This window comes from Cryptomeria japonica, chromosome 9 (genome assembly GCF_030272615.1).
Source record: "Cryptomeria japonica chromosome 9, Sugi_1.0, whole genome shotgun sequence".
Lineage (NCBI taxonomy): Eukaryota > Viridiplantae > Streptophyta > Pinopsida > Cupressales > Cupressaceae > Cryptomeria > Cryptomeria japonica.
The window spans coordinates 489,320,395-489,345,009 of NC_081413.1; the positions used below are offsets into that span (position 1 = coordinate 489,320,395).

At 36.2% G+C, this 24,615-nt stretch overlaps 1 protein-coding gene across 1 annotated transcript in view; it reads left to right on the forward strand.

Annotated features, from left to right (window-relative positions):
- The window catches only part of LOC131079700 (peroxisomal ATPase PEX6), a 111,226-nt gene that overhangs the window by 20,287 nt on the left and 66,324 nt on the right, over nt 1–24,615 (forward strand). Inside the window, exons 2-3 of the mRNA XM_058017729.2 lie at nt 2,542–2,846; nt 9,093–9,214. Of these exons, the coding sequence (XP_057873712.1) occupies nt 2,548–2,846; nt 9,093–9,214 (421 nt within the window). The 5' untranslated portion in view covers nt 2,542–2,547. The remainder of the gene's footprint in view (nt 1–2,541; nt 2,847–9,092; nt 9,215–24,615) is intronic.

Here is a 24,615-nt window from a genome sequence, read left to right on the forward strand (position 1 = left end):
GTGCCCTAGCCGTGAGCAGGAGGAATTTTGTTTTGAAAAAACCTAATACAAAGTGCTCCGTACGAATTTAGCGATGAATTTCAACAAACTTTATACATTTTTTTAATGTTTGTTGAATTTCGAACTTCAACCATGAAATTCGGCGAACCCGGTGACTAAGCCAGTAATCACCTTGTTGACACCATGTCATCAACCTTCAACAGTCTCCATCTGTTTGCATTTGCAATCCGGTTGTATCTCTGTTTGCAGCTGCTCAACCTTGCCTTCATCTTCATCAACCCGACTCTCCTATCAACAGGTTTGTCAAAGTGACAAACTTATCCTTCCTTCTCTGTCCCGGTGGCATAACATGCCAAGCCTTGCTGATCCGGTGCATATCTTTGATTTGATACACCTGAGGCATCCTTGTGATTCATCGGTAGATCCGGTGTGAGCCTTCGACCTAGCTGCCATCTACTTCTTTGTCTTATCTCGGAGGGTTATGATGCATTCCATGCATAATGGGAGATAGTTTCCACTTACCAGTGGGATTGGATCTTTGTCATCTGCTTCCAACATTGCACCAATATGGCTTCCTTGTTTGAGCAGGCATATCTTCAAACAGGCACATATGATCCGGTTAGGCGAACTCACTGTTAGTCTTCTCTTCATCTGGTGGGAGTCTTGTTTTATGACCTCAACTTGTATACTGGTTGTCTGCACTTCTTCATTTGCAGAACCTTGCATTCTAATTGGTCACATGCTTGCCGGTTGGCAATCATACACTGCCAACCCATTACTCACCGGTCATCAAACCATACTGGTCTCCAATACATGTCTTCAATACAAGTCAACACTAACTTGTGTACCGGTAACCTGCTATACTAGATGACAGCAATGACACCATTTCCGGTATACATCAATGACAACACTGCACTTCAATCTCCCATACGGGTTGCCATCCTATACCGGTTGACATCAATGACAACACAATGCCAACACAGATAATAACAATGTATGATCTAAGCAAGATAAAGTCTTCTTTAAAGCCAAGTCAATGCATAAGTCTTTAGATTAGATGCATTCAAATGTCCTTTCACATTATTAAATTCATCTGAGCAGCATCAAAATCAATATATCTTCTTGGAAAGCTAAATATCCACCATCCCATGATTAACTTTCCTGAAATTTTAAATTGTCTTTGTGCCCCTTCCCTTCATCCATAGCCATGGACCATGTGCATAAAATTGACTAGCATGGTCACCTTGCCCCCAGATGTATTTTGGGTATGGAATAGTTGAGACAGAAAATGAAATACATAAAAATAAAAATATGAACATACATGCACACGTTTGTGTTTGTGTTTACACATTCTTCTGAATAACAACATTTAAAAGTCGTACCAGATGATGACAATTGATGTTTTTAGGAATGTGTGTGTGTGGGCACATTTTTCAGAACAATAGCATTTAGAAGTGGTAGCAAATGATGAGAATTTATGTACCTTGAGATGGCAGGAAGCTTTGGTAAACTTTCTTGGGGCCTAGAGACACGATAAGTCTTATACCTGAAGGCTGAAATGTATGCCTGTCTTGGAGACATGCACTAGGGATCATGAGACACATCTCCTGGTTTGTGTGATAAGTAACAAATATAGGATCATACCAATACATGCATTGGTCAGTTCTTTTTAATTGATTGAATTAACATGCATTACAAAACATTTTTCATCCAAAGACATTGATATGATAATTGGGTTTCATTTGAATTTTTAAAACTCTCCTCTATAAATGAGGTTTTTGTTCTATTAGACTACCAAATAGGCCCCTTTTTCTAATGGAAAATCCTAAATATTTGATCGATTTTCAATACTATTCAACAATGTGTTTTTCACTACCACTGAATTTCCTAGAAGCAATATTTTGGTTCGTTGAAAACTAAAAGAACCAGTTGTTAATTTTAGAGGTATTTTGTTCTTTAATATTCTTGTTTATTATACATAGAAGCTATTTAATCCTCATTATCTTATTGGATTATTAATGTGTCAGGAGTCAGAGGTTTTGATAAGCTCATCTAACATAAGTCTTTCTGAGTGTCTCTTGAAATTTTTATCATTCACACAAAAATAGGGTTAATAGCAAATATTGAACACATAAAAACTAGACAGTTTAACTTAGTGTTTATGGGCATGTTTAAAAGTAAAAGCCTTTATCTTTGAATATTGTATAGGCAAAATTGGTTTGTTCCTTAGCAAGTGGCTATATTTTATATCGTATTTCTTCATGCTTTATGAATAACAGTTGGGACTACTTGAAATTTGGTATTATGATGAACACTAATAAAGAAATCAATTAGCTACTAGTTTTGAAGAGCTTGCAACTTAGATTCCACAGATTTTTTGTCTATTTATCATTTGACTTTGATCCGTATAATCAGAACTTCGGAGATGCTTGATTGATTCTCTATTTATTGCTGGAATTTTATCTATTTTTTAAAGTGTAGAACCTGTATGCATGTCTTGAGCAATTTTATTTAATAGCCGATTCATATCTTTGACTGCAGAATCTGATGGATGGAAGACTGGATAAAGCTCTATTTTTAGCACTTGCAGTTGGCATTGCCGCAGGAACAGCGGCTACAGTTACTTCTATAAGCTTTCCATATGCTTGTGGTGCTGCTTTTAATGCTCTTCAAGTCAGAAGAAAAAGAGAACAAAGAGAACTAAGAAATCGTCTAAAATCTGAAAAGAGTAAAAAGTCACCAAGCAAGCCTAAAGAAAGTCAGATCTATAAAGAGATACTTCACAGAGCATTGATAGAGTGGAAGGATATTGTTGTTTCACTAGATGATTTCCCATATTTTTTATCGTAAGTAGAGGGGTGGTTTCTATCATTTGGAACTTGGAATGGATTCTTTTTTTTTTTGGTGAGATTTTGTACTTATGTATAGTGAAATTAGTTACTGTAATCTCCTCATGTAAAGTATTTTGGCTTAGGAGGGCTTGTGAGTCTACGATAAGATTCATATTGTCTATTTTTAAAATTCAATCAATAGTTATTTGTTTTCTGGTTGCACAGAAAATGATTCAAGTCATCCACTCAAGTGTGTATTCTTTGCTATAAAAAAGTTTTTTCAGCAAAACAGGTCAAAAGATGCAGAAATGAGTACGGTGGTGTTTTTTCGTAGTATGGTTTGTGAGTCTATGATAGGATTCATATCGTCTATTATTAAAATTGAAACAACAGATGCTTGTTTGTTTTTTGATTGCTTTCCTTGGAATCAAAAACGAAAATTATTCCAGTCGTCCACTCAAGTGTGCATTCATTTCTATTAAATGAAACTTTTCTCAGAAAAACAGGTCTAAAGCTGCAGAAATGAGTACAGTAGTTTTTTTAATTTCCATTGGAAGTTAAAGTAAGATCTTTTTTGAAATTTATGTGCTGGGAGTGATGTAGGAGTGTATGATTTTAGGATCTTCATTTCTGAGAGCCAAGTAATGCTTCCTCTTAGGATTGGTCAGCCAAGCTTGCCCTGCTAAGGTCACTAAGGTCTTGTATTGGTTCCTTCATATGAAGGTGCCAATTCTGTTATTCCACAATTTGCTTCTAATGTAGGCTTGGGGTAGTGCCAACCGAGGAATCTGTTCGTTTTCTCTTGATTGATTTTTAGTGCAATGCATCTGTTTTCCATTGCCAATTATAATATTTTCAACAATACTAACTCTCCCAATGCATAGAGGGCCTTGCCAGAACTGACATAGGTTATGGAAGTTAAGAATGTTGTATTAGAATAATATTAAATTATTAAAAGATATTGCTTATAGTTGTAATAAAACCACCTTAGTGGTAAGTGTTTTCTTTCTTCTTTTTTTTAGTTTGCTTTTCGCTTTTTAGTGATTATGTAATGTTTATCCATTTGTGGCTTTTTCTCCAGTCTTTATAGTAGGAGATGAAACTCTTAGTAATGATCAATCCAGTTATTTTAAAAAAATATTGTGCTCAACTAATTATTGCAATATGATATTAGAGTAGGGGGTTACGTAGGAAGTTCGATTAGTTGTTGCAAAAAAAGTTCAGATGCTAGGGTTTTTCTAAAAATTATGCTTGTTTTTTTATTGTGCGTAAATCATGTTGTTTGCTCTAGTTATTTTGACAATCTTTATGGAAGGTTAAAGTCGCATTGTTTATTTTTTCTTTGTAGGAAAAAACTGCGACTGCAATTATGGCCCTAAAAAGGAGTGTTGTGGTTTTTGTACTTTTAAAAGCGTGATTGTTTAAATTGCAATTCTGGTGGCTAGGTTTCTGAAAACTGTGCAGTTTTTCTTTGAAAATTGCATCAATATTTTTCTGGAAATTGCACATGTTTTCTACTAAAAATAAATTGCAGTGATTTTTAGGGGTGCACTGTGACTTTTTTCTTAAGTCCTCTAGAAGCTAGGTTTTATTTTTGAAGCTTTTTTTAACATTTTTTCGTAAAATCATGGCAAATCTTCCAAGTGAACATGTTTTTTTAGGGTTTTTTTAAACACACGAGCAGAAGTAAAAGGAACTCGTGGCTAGGGCACATGAATATGCTAATGGATTTCATTGATTTTTCAACATTTTAAAGGGTTTTAAGATGATTGCCTGCAAACCACCACCTAGGGTTTGTGCCAATTTTCAGAAAGGGCATGAACTTCAAGGGAATTTTTTGAAATTATGTGTTAGTGTTTAAAAATTTTGAGTTTCATTATTTGGGCATTTATATTTTTCGGAAACGGAAATTCTGCTGGATAAATATTCTGGTTTAACTTTCACACTTGGAAAGTAAAAATCCAAATGCAGTTGACACACAAGAATCTACGACGAATGGTTAATGGAAATGAGACACTTCCTATAAATGTTGGTAAAGTATCGGAATGGCAAAATATAGATGATAAAGCCAAAGCCATTATTGGTCTTGTCCTCTCTGATTCTGAGTTAAATCATGTAGATCTGGCAAAATCATCTAAGGAAAATTAGGAGAATTTGAATACGCTATTTGGAGCAGCAATGGTTAATGCAAAAGTATCTTTAAAGCTTAACCTGTTGAAGTTCAAGATGGTTGATGAGGTAACTATGTTAAGCCACGTGAACAATTTGAGGTCTCTTTTTCAATAACTAGCAGAGGTCAATGCCGTAGTGGATGATGAAGATGTTAAAGTTATTTTACTAAATAGTTTGCCTTCAAAATACAGCAATGTTATAATTACTCTTCGTCAACTTTCTTATAAAAGTTTGGAAGACATGATTTTAGCTCTCCTAGCTGAAGAAAAGTGAACTATTGCAAGAGATGCAACTGATGATCCTCAACTTGAGGTAGCAACTCAAATAGTAGAAGATTAAGGACAAAAATGGGATACAATTCTAGTATTGCAAGAAAATGGGCTACACAATTTAGAACTGTAGATTTTGAGCAAATGATGTTCTCAGAGTAAAACTCAAAGGAGTTAATGTAGACATCGTTGAAGATCCTCTTGATGCTGACAGTGGTGAAGGAGAAGTTGCTTTTTATACCATTCTGAATGAAGTCTTAATTCTGTGAAGACAGATTTAAAGCTAGTATATATAGCTTGGAATGGATGGTTGCCTAGTTAGCTTGGGAGTATGTGATATTGGGAATCATACCCTTCCAAGGTTTATGAGACAACTTGATGGAGCTTACTGAAGTAGCTCAACATGGATCGTTGTCCAATGGTTCAGGAGATCTGTGATTTGAGAGTTCAGGGAGGTGATAATCCAGGAACTTGGGAATTCAGTTTGGGAACCACACCTTTACGAAGGTTTGAGGCAGCTTGATGGAGTTCTATTTGGTGTATGGTTTTGTTTCCAAATAATAGCTTATGAAGAATGGCATATTTACAGTTAAGGATGTTTTTAGTTATGTTTTGTTTTCAGTGAATTAAGCCTTAAGGGGGCGAGGGGGTAATAGAATTATACCAAATTATTAAAAGATAAGGCTTACAGTTGTAATAAAGCCACCTTAGTGGTAAGTGTTTTCTTTCTATTTTTTAAGTTCGCTTTTAAGTGAGTCGTGTAATGTTTATCCATTTGGGTGGTTTCTTCTCCATTCTCTATATAAGGAGATGAAACTCTTTATGATAATCAATCCTGTTATTTTAATAAAATTGTTGTATTCATTTTTTCAACAGGCTGTTGTACTTTACCTTCAAGGTACAACAGAGAAACTTGCAAAATTATTGAGAAGAAAGGGCATTGAAATGGATCTCAAATCATCTCTTAAAAGCAACCCTAGAAGTGTCAATGACCTTTGTTAACCTCGACTCAAGAAGGTGCCTCATGAGATTTCATGCTTGTGCATTATTTTCTACATTGATGAGACGGGCAGATTTTTTTGGAACCAGTATCGAGGAAGACACCTTTGACATACAATGTGATAGAGTGAACCTAGAGTGAACTAATTGGCTCAACTAGAATACTAGAACAGGAGTATCAAACTGAGATTGCTCAACAAGGCTATTCAATGATTGACATTATCAGGTCTTAATATTTTCACAGTCCATATTAGTGATCATGAATGCTTTTGGATTTAACCATGTAAAAGTCATTCACATCAATTTTCAGATCATACTCGATGATCCATCATTATTGCAGACTGGTTTTGCTCACTAAATAGAAGGGGGAGAGATGGAACAGAGAGTAAGGGACACAAACAACAAATAGTAAAGAAAACTAAGGATAGACAAAAAAAGCAAGATTATTTATAGGGGTCAAAAAGTGCTTTAATGGTATTAAAATTTATTAGCGTATAAATTAAAAAATAAAAATGTAAAGTCATAAGGTCATAATATAACAATTCTATGGATAAATAATAGATAACTAAATATAATGAAACCTGTATGATAAATGTCTATAATGGAAAAAATTCATTTATTGTATTTATTAGTATATTAATATATAATGTATAAAGCATATTCATAATAATATAATATATAATGTATAAAGCATCTTAATAATAATTTATAAAGTAAAAAGAATATGGTATATAAGCATATAACATGCAGTGAATAAAGAGCAGAAAATATGACATAAAATGTATATGAAGAAAACAATAAAAAGTAGTGTGTAATGTATAACTATACATAATTGTACTGGCATATTGATGTAAAAATTTACGTCGTTAAATCCAGAAGCATTGGTCATTATCAGGTCTTGTATTGGCTCCTTCATATGATACTGCCAATTTATTTTTTCAGCACTTCTAATGTTGACCTGGGACAACCTAAACCGAGGTCTCCTTTTGCTTTCTCTTCTTGAATGATATTTGTTGTAGAGTTTCTTTTCATTTTCCATTTGCAATTTTTGTAATATTACTAATACTTGTAATACAGAGAAGGCCTTCAAAGAACTGATACATGTTAAATTTGTGCCCTAGTTCAGTAATCAGATTTGTAACATTTCATTATTTGTTAGCATTTAGTAAATCATAATCAAGTAGATCCAAGAATGAAACAAGAGAGCAGGAGACAAACACAAAATACCCTGGGAAAACCTCCAAGGAGGAAAAACCCAGCACTAAAGACCCACAGGTCAGATTATGTATTCAATCTTAATTGTACAAATACAATACTTAGCTTGATTCTCCAGATCTGATCCTCTTTTGTATATCAGATCTGCCCTTCTAAATACGCTAAGTCTACACCAAACTGCCTTGTATCCTCTTGGACAAGTTCACACAATCCTCTTCTAATTTTCGCACCTTTGATTGCAGAGATAGTTTGCTGATTGCATGTAAGATGAGTGAATGAAATGTATTTGCAATTTGACTTGATTTATGTGAGTCTTTAACCCATATATCCAAGTCGGCCTTCATCCTTTTTGGCGCCACTTTATTTATTGAGGCGTGGTGCCTTTTTAGGGTGGCGTGGAGGTATGGGGCCGAACTTAACTTGGGGGCACGTTACCCCTTTAGGATAGGACCAAGTCCTATATGGGTTCAGATGTTGCCTTAAGGCAATCCGAACCCATCTGACCTAGTTACAAACAACATACAAACATGGAAGTTAAGTAAGAAGGCCACATTATCTTACCATAAAGGTACCTTAGAGAAACATGCAAAAATATTGAAAAGAAAAAGGCATTAGAATGTAACTCAAATCATTTGGAATCCTTTGAAATAGACAGAGAAGTGTGAATGATTGTTGTGAAATGTGAACCTGACCTCAAAAAGGTGTTTGTGAAATATTATGTCGTTTTGAATTGCCTAAATTGATAAGACTGGTAGATTATTTCAATTAGTATCAAGGGACATGCCTCTGACAGACAATGTGTTAGGGTGAAACTGTTGGCTCTAGCAGAGTGAGTGTCAAACCAATGGAAGCCACAGAGGGGAAACAGCTTGGCAATCTGATTAGTGATGACAGTTGAAATCTTATTCCTTACCGTCATTTTCACATATTTAACTAATGTTTGGATAACCTACATAAAGTTTTAGCTTTAGTTAAATAACTAGTTAATTTTTTTTATTAACTAATTAATTGATTCATTTTTCTGTGACCTTAAATTGACTATTGTACTCCCTTGTAAACCTTTTCTAACCCTTTTTATCTCCCTATGTTTTATCTTTTATTTCTCTTTGCTTAGCCACCTCCCTACCCTTCTCAGTGTTGCTTGACTATGTGTTTTCACAGAATCTTCTAATGCAAATTGGTTTGATTTGTTGAAGGGAAATTATGAGTACCTTTTTGACCTTGGTAAAAATCTGATACTACTAATTTGTGAAAGAAGGTGACTGAATAGTATCTTTTGTACGGTTCTGTTTGTGTATAAAACCAATGTTGCTATGCTTATCAAAAACATTGTCCAAAATAACGACTTTTAAACTTGAATATGTTTCATTCTAGCTGACAATGTTAATTGGTTCCTTTTGGTGGGGAAACAAATTATTTATGTTAGCTTGGTGTAACTTATTTGTTTTGGTCTTGCTTTTCTTTTATAGCATCAAATTTAGATACAGTGATTATAGAAACTTGATAAAATGAGTAGGAATAATATGCTTCATTTTCTCTATTATTTTGATACAAATTGTTTATAATAAAAAAATTTATATCTGAAAATTATGACTGTGGGTTACAGGGATAATACTAAGACTGCACTTCTGGATTCTGTATATACATTTCTGAAGAGGCCAGAATATGTCAAGTATGTATCAAATTTGGTCAGCGTGAGTCCTCGAATTCTTGTGACTGGACCACCAGGTGAGTATCTTTTCTTCAATGTCTATATCTTTCACAAAGAACTTTGATTTGCCTCCAAAATTGAAATTATTAGCAGGTGAGATCACTTGGGTAGTTAGGATTGAAGTTGCATGAAACATTGGACCAATAGTTGTAATATTGGGCCTCTATTTGCTATTTAATCTTACATGAATTTAGTTAAACAGTCACATGTTTATGTGATCTGTAATTAGTTTGGATATTCCACTACATAATTCATCAACACAAGCCTTGATAATTCTCAATGTGTTTTGACCAAGTTGCTGTTCTTATTCGAAAAACAGAAAAAATTATACATGTCTTAAATATGATGTTGTTAAGTGTATGTGACATAAAGTTGAAATAGACAACTGTTGGAAATATTGTTGTCATTGTTGTCATTGTTGGTGTTGGAAATAAGCCACACCCGGACTGGTCCAAAAGGGGCCAGTAGCTCAGTGGTAGAGCTCTCCAACAGTGTATGGAAGGTCCTAGGTTCGAGTCCTAGCTGGTCCATGTCTCAACATGGTATCAGAGCCAGGTCCAGGCTAGGAGCCCCAAGCACATGAAAGGTGTGGCTTAAGGGGGGGTGTTGGTGTTGGAAATAAGCCACACCCGGACCGACGATGGACTGGTCCAAGAGGGGCCAGTAGCTCAGTGGTAGAGCAATCCAGTAGCGTATGGAAGGTCCTAGGTTCTAGTCCTAGCTGGTCCATGTCTCAACTGTCATTGATGTCAAAGGAGGATAGAATATAATCACTATCATAGAAGGAAATCACATGTATTTATTTAAGATCAAAATGGTGTCCGACTCTCACTCAAGGCAGTGCTGGAATTATTATTTTATTGTACCATGAGATATTTTGTGTAATTATGATTTAATATGCAAAGGTGGCCGACCTGTCTTGGGTAAAATGAAATTTAATATTAATTAGGGTCTCTTTGAATGGCCCCGATTGCATTGGTTTTGTTGCCCAACTTGGGAGAAATTAAATTAGGACAAAATAAAATATTTTTTTTTTGCAAAATGTGGTCGACCCTTCATGGAAGGATCACCCCTCATGTAGGAGTCACCCCTCTCGTGTGAAGAGGCATAAGGAGGGGATAAAAGAAAATGTTTGGTGAGAGGGGAGGGGGTAAATGAAAGCAACGAATTAATGTAATATCTGTCCAATCCAAGCAGATTTTTTAGGAAGATATATGTGAAAAAGTTGCAAGCATATTTTTTGAAGAAGACTCAAATGATCATACATTGAACAAGCAATTTTCAAGAAAGCAAAATTTTGTTCATTTGGAGGTTGGTGGCTCTTGATAGAAGAGATAGGTGTCTTTTGCCAAGTTGGTGCTTAGTGGTGGGGATTGGTGTCTCTATTGGGTTGGTGCCTCATCCTCATACTTGTCCACTGCTGGTGTAGCTACCTGTATCTTCCTGGATCTTGCATCATCTCTAATTACCCTTGACATTTTTGTAGCCTTCTTCTTTTCGATTTCTTCCTGAGAGTTTCCTAGGAGACTTTCCAAATCAAATACTTGCTTTTCATCTTCAACCACAACTACCCTTGTAAGTCTTTCTTTTAGCCAATCTGGAATGGAAGATTTTCTCTCTCTTTCTTGTATTTCCTCAGGCAATTGTCCCTCGGCTCTGAAAGGTCTCTCTTACTTGTATTGCTGAGATCAAGGGGATTACATCAAGATTCATTGAATATGCCAGAAAAGAACATAGAAAAGGGAACAAAATTCTAGATGAAAAGTTGCTATCAAATGATGGGGCAATTCAATTCCTATTGGGCTATGTTTCCTCGTTATTTGTGCCAATTTCTATTGGCTAGGTTATGATAATGCCTTACCTAATTAGGGTGATTTTTGTGGCAAACCCTAATTAGGGTTTAGGGGTCAAAATTTTAGCCTTTGATCTTCTTTAGATCCAGGCAGTTCATTGTATTTGAGAGTGCTATATAAGCCCTCATTCAATTCATTTTAAAGAGTTAGAGAATAGAGAGAAGAATAATAAGCTTGTTGCCTTAATGGCTGGTTGAGGTGGCTAAAATAATTCCTCCAAGCGTTAACCTCCTTTTCTAACCTCTTATTCTTCTCCATTTCTTCCTTTAGTTTATCATTAACTACTCTTACTGAATCGGTTGCTTCTTCCATGGCTTGCTCGGAGGTAAGTGGACCGAGAACAAATGTCTCAAAATCATATTCTTCTGCCACAATCTCATTCTCATACTTGTCCAGTGCTGGTGTAGCTACCTGTATCTTTCTGGATCCTGCATCATCTCTAATTACCTTTGACATCTTTGTAGCCTTCTTCTTTTCGATTTCTTCTTGAGAGTTTCCTAGGAGGCTTTCCAAATCAAATACTTGCTCTTCATCTTCAACCACAACTACCCTCATAAGTCTTTTTTTCAGCCAATTTGGAATGGAAGATTTTCTCTCTCTTACTTGTATTTCCTCAGGCAAAGGTCCCTCGGCTTTGAAATTCTCTATAGGTCCCGTCCTTGGCCATGGTCTAGAGCGAAATCCTTCTTTCAGGCCTTCCTGGGGGTCAAATAAGTGTTGTCTTCATGTGAAAGTATGAATTTCGCTCCTGACCCTAGTCACCCCTCTCGTGTGAAGAGGCATAAGGAGGGGATAAAAGAAAATGTTGGGTGAGAGGGGAGAGGGTAAATGAAAGCAACCAATTAATGTAATATCTGTCCAATCCAAACAGGTTTTTAAGGAAGATATATGTGAAAAAGTTGCAAGCATATTTTTTGAAGAAGACTCAAATGATCATACATTGAACAAGCAATTTTCAAGAAAGCAAAATTTTGTTCATGTGGAGGTTGGTGGCTCTTGATAGAAGAGATAGGTGTCTTTTGCTAAGTTGGTGCTTAGTGGTGGGGATTGGAGTCTCTATTGGGTTGGTGCCTACAAAGAATTGTAAGAGTATTTCATTTTTGTGGCTGGATTTGGACAATAGATCCAAGCAGTCCTTGACTGTGGTTTTTCCTTGAAAGGGTTTCCACGTAAATCTCTTGTTTCTAATTGTGTGGATCTTGTGTGATTGCTATTATTGTGGTTTTTGGATTTTAAATGAGTAAAAAATTATCTTATATTGATTCATCTCTCTGCAGCATAAGTGTATGTGCTCATCAACTGTTATTGGAGTGGGTTCCTTCAAAATAGTCTAACTACTAGAAGGCAAATCTCGGGAGCCCACATGGCTTGTCAAGAAGGTTTCTCCTCAAATCGAGCTCCATTGTTTGATGGAATGATCTATGCATTTTGGAGCATAATAATGCGAACTTATCTAATGGCTCTTTTTGATATTTGGCAATTAGTAGTGAGTAGTTATGCAGTGCCATCATCACCACCAATGGATCTAATTAGAAAGAAGGCTAGTGAACACAATGCAAAAGCCATAAATGCTATTTTGTGTTATTTATCTAAATTGGAGTTTGTCAAAGTTATGCATTGTGTCTAAAACCCATAGACGACAATTCAAGAGCTTGAAAAGAGCTAAAACAAGGAAAATATTGCAGCCTATCTCCTGCACATGGATGAAATTGTTAACATAAACACCTTCCTGCAATAAGAACTCTCCAATGTTAATGTTATATAGCTTCAGTCAGATTCCTTCAGGCCGACATAAATGTTTAAGTGGCCTATCGGCCTTAGACATTTATGTAAATCTATTTAAATAATATATTTCTTGCCGACTTTCATATTTTATATTGGTAATTTAATGAAGCAGTTTGTTAATAAAACATAACTAATTATATAACACGCCACCCTCCGAGAAAGTCACATCGATTGGAGTAGAGCTGACCTTTGATAAGAAGACGTGTTGCTTGAAGACACCCACGTGTGGGTACATATAGATCGGTTCTCTCTCTCTCTCTCCAAAGGCATTGAATCGAATACGCCTTCAGCAGTTCGATAACCATCTACAGCAGATCGAATACCATTCATAGTAGTTTGTATGCTCACAGCAGTTCGCATCATACATTTAGCAGTTTGTGAATCATCTTAGAAGGATAGTCACACACAGCAGATTGCATTTCATTTAATGAGAGTTGCATCTTTCATCTAGCTTCAAGGAGTGAGTGGATTTTGTAAAAGACATCTTGATATCTTGTCTAATATAATAAAAGACATTTGTTGCTGGGTTTTTCACCTTCAAGTTGGAAGGTTTTCCGAGGGTACATGCTGTGCATTATTGATTGAATTATCTTCTTTCTAATCTGATCATTAAACTTAACATGGTATCAGAGCCACAATGAAGTAGATCGTGATCAGATTTTTCTATAAGCAGCGATTTATTCTCATTCTAAGGAGTAGTTCCTTGCAAGTGAAAATAGTGAATGGACTTAAGGTCGAGGATAGGCTTGAAGGCACATCAAACTTCACTTCGTAGAAGTTTAGAGTGCTTATTGCACTTGAAGTAAATGATCTTCTTCAGTTTGTGGAGGAAAAAGACTTATCCGAGCTAGAAGATCAAGAGGAGAAACTTCAATTCAAGAAGAATGCCAGAAGAGCGGAAAAGATGAAATATCCCTAATCCAATTTTCACCCAATCTGTTCCAAATTAGGATGTTTTGTGCAATGTTTGTTTTGTTGATAAGTCTTTGGCCAGCGTATGTTTGGATGGGGTTTGACTGGTTTTTGTTTTTGTTTTGATTGATTTTGAAGTTTAAGCAAGATTCTTGAATATTACGTAAAAGAGATTGCTGATTTAACATAACAAAATGCATAACACAGAAGGAAGATAATCAAAAACTTTCATTTTTGCTTAAAAGAACGTATGAACATACCATTCTCATGTGCTCATAGGTCTGATGTTAAATTCCAGCCAATAAAATTATAGAAATCAGCTCCAAATAATGGTAAAACCCTAAACATACTCCAAGGTTTGAAAACCTTCATCCCAAAATGTAGTGGCTGACTAAAATAGAGCTGGAAATCGATAGTAATGACCTCTAAAAGGTCTGTTCTGTAACCAATTGTAGATAATCTGCCCTCAAACTGATAGATCTGCTCATAAATCCTCAAAGAAGGTTGCCATATGCACACTGAAGTTGTATTTTGATGGAAACTGATACTCGGAGAGATGGGTTCGTCCAAATCTCCCAAATCTTCTAGAAGTTGGCGTTCCTGGAAGCTCAAAGCTGCTGAAACCCTCATGCAAGCTGCTGATCTGAAATTGGAGAGGTAAGAATGAATCCAAATGATAGGCAAAATACCTTTTTATCTATTTTGGGGTTACTATTTGGCCTTAAAATCATAAAATATTCTTGAGGGTCTAATTTCTCATTGTGAACTTGGCCCCCTTTTAAAAAACAACTTAAGTTACTAGGATGGGGGTACTTTTTACTATTTATCTTATGTTTCTCTGTTACTATTCGCATAAGGCCAACTTTAATATTTCAATTTTAACCATGGATTCAACCCCAGAACTCCAATCAGAAAGGCCCTAAAAGCTATCTGCTGAGTTCCACAACACTCGGTTGGGTCCCCAAACCACACTACTGACCTACAGGACCCTGATAGTAGGCCAACCTCCGCTCAAGTCTAAGATGCCTAAGGAAGGGACATTACAATCCTCCCTTCCCGAGATTGCTTGCCCTCAAGCAAACACCAAATACCACAAACCATGAAGCAACATATTGGAATCCATGTGGAATAATGTACCAAGCAAATCAATACCTAGATCCCATATCAAAATTAAAAATCTGTTGTAGAAGATGAAATAGGGGAATGTCAAATGATCACCATGAAGTAACCATACAAGCATGTAGAATATCAAAACAATGTGAAAGCGAACCCCCACATGCCATTGAACCAACATAAATGGCCACCCAACTTCGATGTTATAACTCTGATCAACACTATATGAGATATCAAACATGTCAACAAACCAATGCCAATCAACGAAAATCACTCCACACTCCAACTCTATCTGAAAGGTATAGCTCCAAACACTCCCATACCACTGGGAAATTGATCTAGACAATGAAAAGTCTGGATATGCCATATGATTCCAACTAGGACAGTCACTAGTCCATAAGGAATCGAAGAATATGAAGTCACCAATCAACAAAGATATCGCTGCCATATCAAGTGAAAATAGGTGACAAACTCAAAAATGAAGTATGTATGCCAACATTGCTCAACACAGACAACTCTCGAGTGGCTGGCCCACTAAGAAAGTCATCAACCAAATCACTATCATCACTGAGAGAATGAGCAAATACCTCAACTGGAAATTCTGAATTAAGCAACTCATGTCTCTCATCATCAAATTAAAGGGGAACATCACGAACATGTTGAAGATTGATCTTGGCTTGTTGAGCCAATAACTTGGCTTGCCTTGCCCTTTCTAGCCAATCATCATTCATGCTTCATGTGTACCCTGTGTCACTGCATTCGCTGAATTTTCGGCTTGGGGTTCGAAATTCGGCGAACCTGTACAAATTTAATAAAATTCGTAAATGTTTACCTAAAATTTGTACGGCAGAAATATTAGGGTTTCGGCTGAAGTTGAAGTTTGTCCTTCACGCGACTGAAGCTGGCCATTCTTGTTCGTGCTTCGTTTCTATGTTGTTCGTGTGCGTGCGTGCTTCGTTTGTGTGCTTTTGTTCATGCTCCGTTTGTGTGCGTGCTCTATTTGTGTGCTTCAAGTTCGTGTGTGTTCGTGAGCCCTTGCACAGGCGCCGCAGGTTTCCTCGCAATGCTGCTATCAGAGCTCAAAGCTGTTCGTCTTCGACTTGCCCAAGCAAACTGCTTTCAGTTTTGCATTTTATGATTTTTGTTGTCTTTTTAGGTTTTTGTTTCTTTTCTTTTGTTAAATATTTATTTTATTAATATTTGTTATAATTTTTGTGATCCATATTCCCTTGAAAGTATTATTAAGTTAAAGATTTATGTTATTAATTTTTATTATTATAGTTTATGTTTATGTTATTCATATTCACGATGAAAGTATTATTGCTTTTTTTTCTTAAGCATTGAGAATTTTATTATTTTATAATTTAAATTTCAATTAATTTTTATTAAAATATTAATATTTAGTATATTTAATTTATCATTATTCTATTTTACTTATTGATTTGTCAATTAGAGTAAAATATTAAATACAAAATAACATTTCTTATTTTTACTTGTTAATTTAGTGTTTTTGTTTTTGTTTTTAAATTTAAAAAATATATATTATTTTTTGTTTTTATAATTTATTGGATATATTATTTATATTTTAAAAATAAAAATTTATATAAGGCGAATTTAATGTCGAATTTTTTTTTCGAATTTTTTGTCCTTGCTGAACTTCATCCGAATTTTATGGTTGCCGAACTCGAATTCGAATTCGAATGGGGTGATTTAGTGTGTACCCACCATAATAGAATTATCATGACTCATTTCCCAATGATTAGAAGCACCAACGTCATGAAAAGGGGAGGATGAATCACTGCTGTTATAAGTCAGAGAATGAGGACTGAATTGTTCCCTTGTATTCATACCTTTGGAGTCATCAAGCATTTGGCTACATCAAGGGCTGGTTTTAAAGATGTACCCACTAAAGTTACCAAATGATGATGCAATTCCTTTGCTACCAATGAATTTTCTGAATGTATACCTTTATTAAGTCCCATTGCCAAGCATGAAGTACCATTACATGAAGATATTATATCGCCGCTATCAACATGTACCAAGGTTGCCATGTCATGAGTATAAGGAGATATGCTGCTGCTGTCATAAAGGGAATAATCTGATTTAGCCACATACCTCCAATTGGTATTATCATCATCAAGGTATGCTTGCATACACTTGGCTGCCACAATTTTTGAGTTATCATTATTGGTAACCTTCAACATAATTTGTTTACCTCCATGGGTAAACTCAAGCTCCATGTTGTCTTCTTCCCTAACCAAATATGCCTTCCAAGTGTGATCAAGGAATGATATTGTTATGAAACAAAGGCACAATGCCCAACATTGCATGCAATGGGGTTCTTTAATTCTTATATCACATGCTCTTGCATAACAAGATGAATGAAACTATGTAAAAATGGGAGATGGTTAATCATCAACATGAGACCCACCTTTATTTTGTACCTTCCAAGTTTGCCTTCATAGATGCTTTCATAGCCTACTGTCCAAAGGTGTGTGACATACTGAAAACTCCCCTCATGAGCTGTCAAATTTATCACCTCAAGGCTGCTGTTATAAATTAGATCAGCAACTAAAGTGAAGTCAATGATGTATGTATACCCATGCATAAGAAAGGAAACCATCTCATACACATTACCTATTGAGTAAATGTGTCTCCACACACTCCAATCCAACCCATAAATTGAGGTACACCCAGAGAAATCTGGAAATACAATGTATAGCAACATAGGACAGCCATGTGTCAACCATGAATCCATGAAAATTATGTCACAACCCAACCAATAAACAGCTGCATAAGCATATGAAATAGGTGATAAATCCATAGTTGTATTGTAGTTGTCTCCCTTAATACCCAAAGTCCATCTATGAGTGGCTGATCCACTAAACATGTCACCCATAAAATTGTCAACATCGACTGAAAACGCAGAATTTTGGATGTTAGATAACTTTTGTCTCTCATCATCTGTAGAGCCATGTGAATCGAAATCCTGTTGAAGATGAAGCTTGGCTTGATGAGCCATCAACTGGGCATTCCTTGCCTTCACCTGCCAACCCTCTTGCATTCTTTGGAACTGATTTAATGTTACTGTCCCAAAGTTTACAAATCCAATCCTCTCATAGGATGCATTATCACAAATATAATGTCTAACCTTTGCATCTTGTACCCCATTAATTGGAGAGCCCATAGCACTTACTTTTTCATGAAAATAGGCAGCTAACTCATGGGTATATAGAGATATAATGTTGCGGTCCTTAATCAGAGATTTAGAACTGATTGTACCCTTTCTTTCGGTGCCTTGTAAGTCTTCAATACTAGAGTACACTTGCATACACTTGGCGTCCCTAACTTGTAGCATTTCATGTCTTGAAGCCAAGTCATTGTCATGCTCCATCGAAGTATCACAAATTGATCCATGCCCTTCAACTGCTGATATAAAATCAGATTGTTGGTAATTTGAAGTTTCAACCTTTACCTCATTCTTGTCAATCCACTCACTAATGTCTACCATGCTACATTTCTTGTTACCACTATACCTCTTGGATTTGTGCCCATGTGATGTCACAATATTGCTGTCCTGACTCAAAGAACCAGAATTATGCTCGTACCTTTACAAGGTGTCTTTATTGCTCTTTCTTGTATCTTTTTTGAGGGAAGATGGTTCTCCATGAGTGCTGGCCTATGAAGTGTGACCTGCTGCAAGTAACATAAATTTCTAGCTGCTAAAGCTGATCTGTCTTTCATTACTAACCAACTCCATGGTGTAGTTTGCACAACAAACCAAACATTATCAAATTGTAAGTGATGCTCTGCAAAAAGGATTAGAAAATCTGTTTGATGGCAACACACACAAGAGCACAAGAAACAAACGTTAGTGTTAGCAACAAAAGATTATCCTAAACAGGCATATCAAGAGAGATATTAAGCATGAAATAGAAAGCATATAAACATAAAATGAAATAGCTAATCAAGATGCTCATAGTTGCTCCTCCCTTGTTCCTCTCCTCTCCAAGTCCCAAATGAGTGTAGCTCTCAGCAGCTTTTTGCACTATGGATGCTTATGGAGGATTGAGATTTAATACTAAGCTTCAAATATGAAATGAAAAGCTAAATACTATGCTAGAGTAGATAGTGATGCTATGAAAAAGCTCTATGCTAATGCCAGTATAACAACAATACTCTAAATGCTTCTTCTTTTTTGCTTGAGGAGAAGGGTTCTATTTATAGAAGAAATAGGGAAATGAAGGGTTAAGATTGAGTGGTTTAATCAAGGGCCAAGTTTGAAAGTTGGGGATCCATGTGCACAATTGGCACCAATAAAATGGTGACAAGTTTCAACATAGGATTGGGTTGAGAGAAGAGGTTGGAGGCATTAAAGGCCTGAGAAGACCTCATGGTTATCTAGAAGGTAAGGGTCAAGCCTAAATTAGGATTACCCACTGGATTAGGAGTTAATGCAAGGATAAACCTTTGTGCAAATGATTAAGAGATAATCATGGTCAAAGCATTAAAGGCTTGATGAGACCCTTGGGTTGGGTAGAGGTTGAGTCAAAACAAATGTTTTAACCATGTGGGAGGGTTTGAGGTAACCATTAATGGTTATTGGAGACTTTGGGGATTAAGTGGTTGAAGGTTGAAAGCCTTCAATGGTTATCAAAGACTTTGAGCCATTTAGTGGTTGAAGGTTGGAAGCTTTCAAAGGTTATCCAAGACTTTGAGGGTTAATTTGTTGAACACACAAAGCATTAATTGCTTTTCAAAGACTTTGGAGTCTTTGAGAAGTGACTCCAATTTGTTTAGGAATGTGACAATATTTAGGGGATGGATTAGGCTAATTAGGAAGGGTTTAGAAGAATCTAGAAGGGGTTTAGGCATACAAGTGGATTTTGTAGGAAAATGCAAGTGGGAGAAATTTTGGTATTTTCAATTAAAATAAAATCATTTATTTCAATTAAATGGTGTAAGTTGAATTTGGATAAATATTTAAATAAATATTAATTTATTTAAATGAGAAAAAGAAGATAAAACATTTAAAATGCTTGAAGACTTTGAGGGAAACCATTAAAGGCTTGAAGACTTTAAGGAAAACCATTAAAGTCTTTAAGAAGACTATAGAAGGAAGCCATCAAGTTTGAAGACTTTAAAGCCATCAAGTTTGAATACTTTAAGGGAAACCATTAAAGGTTTCAAGTGGGTGAGGATAAATAGGATTTTAAATAAATAATTTATTTAAAATAGTTGTGCAACTTGCTTTTGTAGGAAAATACAAGTGGGTGGAGGATAAAGGTGATTTAAATAAATTATTTATTTAAAATAATTGTGCAACTTGCATTTGTAGGAAAATGCAAGTGGGTGGAGGATAAAGGTGATTTAAATAAATGTTAATTTATTTAAATGTGAGAGGTGGGATTTTGGGGGATTTAAATAAATATTAATTTATTTAAATGTGAGAGAAGATTTAATTAAATAAATATGATTTATTTATTTAATTAATGGTCTGAATTTGGTTAAGTGAATTAAATCAAATAAATTGAATAATTTATTTAATTAATAGGAGAAGAGGGTTAAGATGAATTAATTAAATATTAATTTAATTAATTATTAATTGATGGTTAAATAATCAAATAAATACTAAGTATTCATTTAATTAAGTGGACAGATTTATGTGACTACAGTAAGATCTTCCCATTAGGGAATCCCTTAATCTCTATAGTCAGCTCTCTGAGACAAAATACCTCATATGATCTTAGCACATGTTCTTTCATTGTGGATGATGCATGTTCAATGAAAATGGAATCAATAATGTTTCCTTCTACACAACTAGGTATGATACTAGTGGCTGGTCCACCAAGTGTGTGTCCATTATCATCATAGTTTTGAACCTTGAAAGAACTCTCTAAAAGAGGAAACTCATGATCTTCATGATGCAAACTAGATAAACATTCTAAATTTTCTGAATTATACCCCTTCTCTTGTTCACACACAACAAAATGTTCTTCTTGTTTGTTTACCTCAGGAAGATCTTCCTTTGCATGCTCTACTTGTATACATTCTTTTCTTGGAAGAAATAATGATCTAATGTATGATTTCCTTTGTTTCCTTGCATTATCTAGCTGGCTGCATCGTTCCTTGACCTCTTGTTCGTGCTGTCTTGCTTGGGCAGCAAGCATCTTTTCCTTCTTAGCTCTTTGTAACCACCCATCACACATATCTTGTGTCCTTTTAACATCTTCCATGGTATGATGTACAAGGTTAGAACCTTTGTGGCTTGAATTCACAATATATACTTCATGCTTGACTCCCAAATCTAGAGTGCCATGTTCTGTTTTTTCTTCATGTGTAGGAATTTTGTCATCATGGGAATGAACTATCACTCTAGAAGATGCATTGTGATCACCTAAAGAATCTATACCATCATTATCCATACTAATCTCATGCCATACATCAAGGGAAGCCATGCTTATCTCTCCTATAGAGTCTTCTTGTGGATCTTCACGTAAAGATGATGAAGCCTTATGTGAGTCATTCCCCAATGCTATCCTTTTGTCTTCATGAATTGGATTTGCATGCATATCATATTCTTCATGTAGATTTCTGCATACTTCATTTGAATAATCTTTCCTCTTATAGTGCTGATTTGAACTTATAGATACTAAGTCATCATCATCCTCTTCGGGTATACCCATAAATTGTGTGAAGGAAAGGAGGTCGCACATCTCCTTAGGAAGGGAGCAATACTTATGATAGCTGTTCATAATTGCAGCATTTGCTGCCATGGCATAAGGTCTCTTAATTGGTCTTGTAGATGGAGATGAACCATTAGTGTGCCTGACTTTCCTTGAAAGTGAATCTTCAACATGCTGCAATTTTTGAAGTATCTTTTGTTGAGAATAGTAAAGGTCCCTCAACATTAGTTCCCTACTAAGTACCTTTCCCCTAGTTCCCATTTTGCTGTCCACAATCACAACTCAAACCAAACTGAAGTGAAACCAATTGATCTTTACCTACGTTACCCCAAGTTTCCGGGACGGGGGGACGAGTTTCCGGGACGGCAAATTTTTTTGCCAAATTTGGGGACGGGGGGGGACGGCTGTATAAAATATAGGGAAAATTTAAAATATATAGGAAAATTCTAAATGTTCATATGAAAACATGGATAAAGCATGCATCTATACATTATATTCATATGAAAACATGGATATAGCATGTGTATGATACTATGAAAACATTGAACATACAACATTATCAATAGACTCTATACTCAATATGCACTCATAATTCAGAATTTCAATTCATTCACATTGTCAATATGCATATCATAATAGATATTAAAGAAATAAAATACATAATGGAGCCTAATCAGACTCAGAGGTTAAATTTTCACTACTTCCATCAGCGCAGTTCCCCCCTATATTTTTTGACGGGGGTTTGGGGGCAGCGCCCCCAACTTGGGGTCAAGGGGCATTCATATCTGTACGACTTTTTTTATTTTAATATTTTTCCCTAGCCCTAGATGTGGGGGACATCTGGCCGTCCCCGGGATGGCTGGGACGTCCCCAATCCGTCCCCAACCATCCCCGGGACGTACGGACGTCCCCCACAGCTAGGGAAGCCGTCCCCCCGTTTCGGGGACGTCCCCTCAAAATTTTGACAATTTGGGGACGGGGGGGGGACGTCCCCTGGCCGTCCCCAAGTCCCCGAAACGTCCCCGGGACTGGGACGGGGGTTTTCAGGTAGGGGACGCGTCCCCGGGTTTCGTAGATCTTTACCCAACAGGCTGGCAAGATCATGGCTCTAATAAAAGATCCCCAATCCAATTTTCACCCAATCTGATCCAAATTAGGAGCTTTTGTGCAATGTTTGTTTGCTGATAAGTCTTTGGCCAGCATATGTTTGGATGGGGTTTGACTGGTTTTTGTTTTGATTGATTTTGAAGTTTAAGCAAGATTCTTGAATATGACGTAAAAGAGATTGCTGATTTAACATAACAAAATGTATAACACAGAAGGAAGATAATCAAGAACTTTCATTTTTGCTTAAAAGAACGTATGAACATACCATTCACATGTGCTCATAGGTCTGATGTAAAATTCCAGCCAATAAAATTATAGAAATCAGCTCCAAATAATGGTAAAACCCTAAATATACTCTAGGGTTTAAAAACCTTCATCCCAAAATGTAGCCGCTGACTAAAATAGAGCTAGAAATAGATAGTAATGACCTCTAGAAGGTCTGCCTTGTAACCAATTGTAGAAAATCTGCCCTCAAACTGATAGATCTGCTCATAAATCCTCAAAGAAGGTTGCTATATGCACACTGAAGCTGTATTCTGATCGAAACTGATACTCGGAGAGATGGGTTTTCGTCCAAATCTCCCAAATCTTCCAGAAGTTGGTGTTCTTGGAAGCCCAAAGCTGCTGAAACCCTCATGCAAGCTGCTGATCTGAAATTGGAGAGGTAAAAATGAATCCAAATGATAGGCAAAATACCTTTTTATCTATTTTGGGGTTACTATTTGGCCTTAAAATCATAAAATATTCTTGAGGGTCTAATTTCTCATTGTGAACTTGGCCCCCTTTTAAAAAACAACTTAAGTTACTAGGATGGGGGGCACTTTTTACTATTTATCTTACGTTTCTCTGTTACTATTCACTTTTTACTATTCGCTTAAGGCCAACTTTAATATTTCAATTTTAACCATGGATTCAACCTAGAACTCCAATCAGAAAGGCTTGAAAAACTATTTGCTGAGTTCCACAACCCTCGGTTGGGTCCCCAAACCACACTGCTGACCTACAAGACCCTGATAGTAGGCTAACTTCTGCTCAAGTCTAAGATGCCTAAGGAAAGGACATTACAAAAGATATTGATCGACTCCGTGAGAGATCACTTAGTGCCTCTCATTTCCAAGATGACAACTGCAAGAGACATGTTCAAGACCTTGGAAGGTCTATATGAGATCAACAACACAAGTAGGGCTGTTGCATTGAGGCAACAACTTCATCAAGTTGGCATAAAGATAAAGATCTTGTCATGTTGGCATTGAATGGCCTTCCTCATTCTTGGGAGCCATTTATTCAAAGTATAAGTGGGAGATCCAAATTCCCTTAGTTTGACCGTCTTCGTGCGGATTGCATCCGAGAAGAATCTAGATTGGCTGCCAGGGGAATTGTCAAAGGTTCTCAAAATGAAGACACTCATGTTCTTGCCACTCAATCTACCAAAAAAGGAAGAAATTGGAAGACGGGCAACTTCAAGAGGAATAGAGATCAAAGCTTAGATTGTGCACCTGATTCAAAGAAGAAGAAGAAAGATCTCTCTCACATTTAGTGCTTTAGATGTGACAAGTTTGGTCACTATGCAAGAGATTGTTTGACAAGGCCTTAGCAACAAATGGGGAACATTAATGAAGTCTCAACTCAAAAGGAAGCAGGAGACAATTCTAATGGATTCCTCTTCATATCTGCCTTATCAAGTAATGTTCCTACAGATAGTGAGACGTGGCTAATTGATAGTGGAGCTTCTCGACATATCACAAGCTATCGAGAACATCTTTTGGATTTGGTGGAAAGGGAGTCAAATCTCCAAGTAATCATTGGAGATGATGCACGCTATCAAGTGAAAGGATTTGGTGCTACATCACTTAACCTAGAATCTGGAATTTCTCTTCATCTAAGTGATGTCTTATTCGTGCCAGGAATCTAAGTGATGTCTTATTCGTGCCGGGAATTTAATTGATGTCTTGTTCTCAAGGA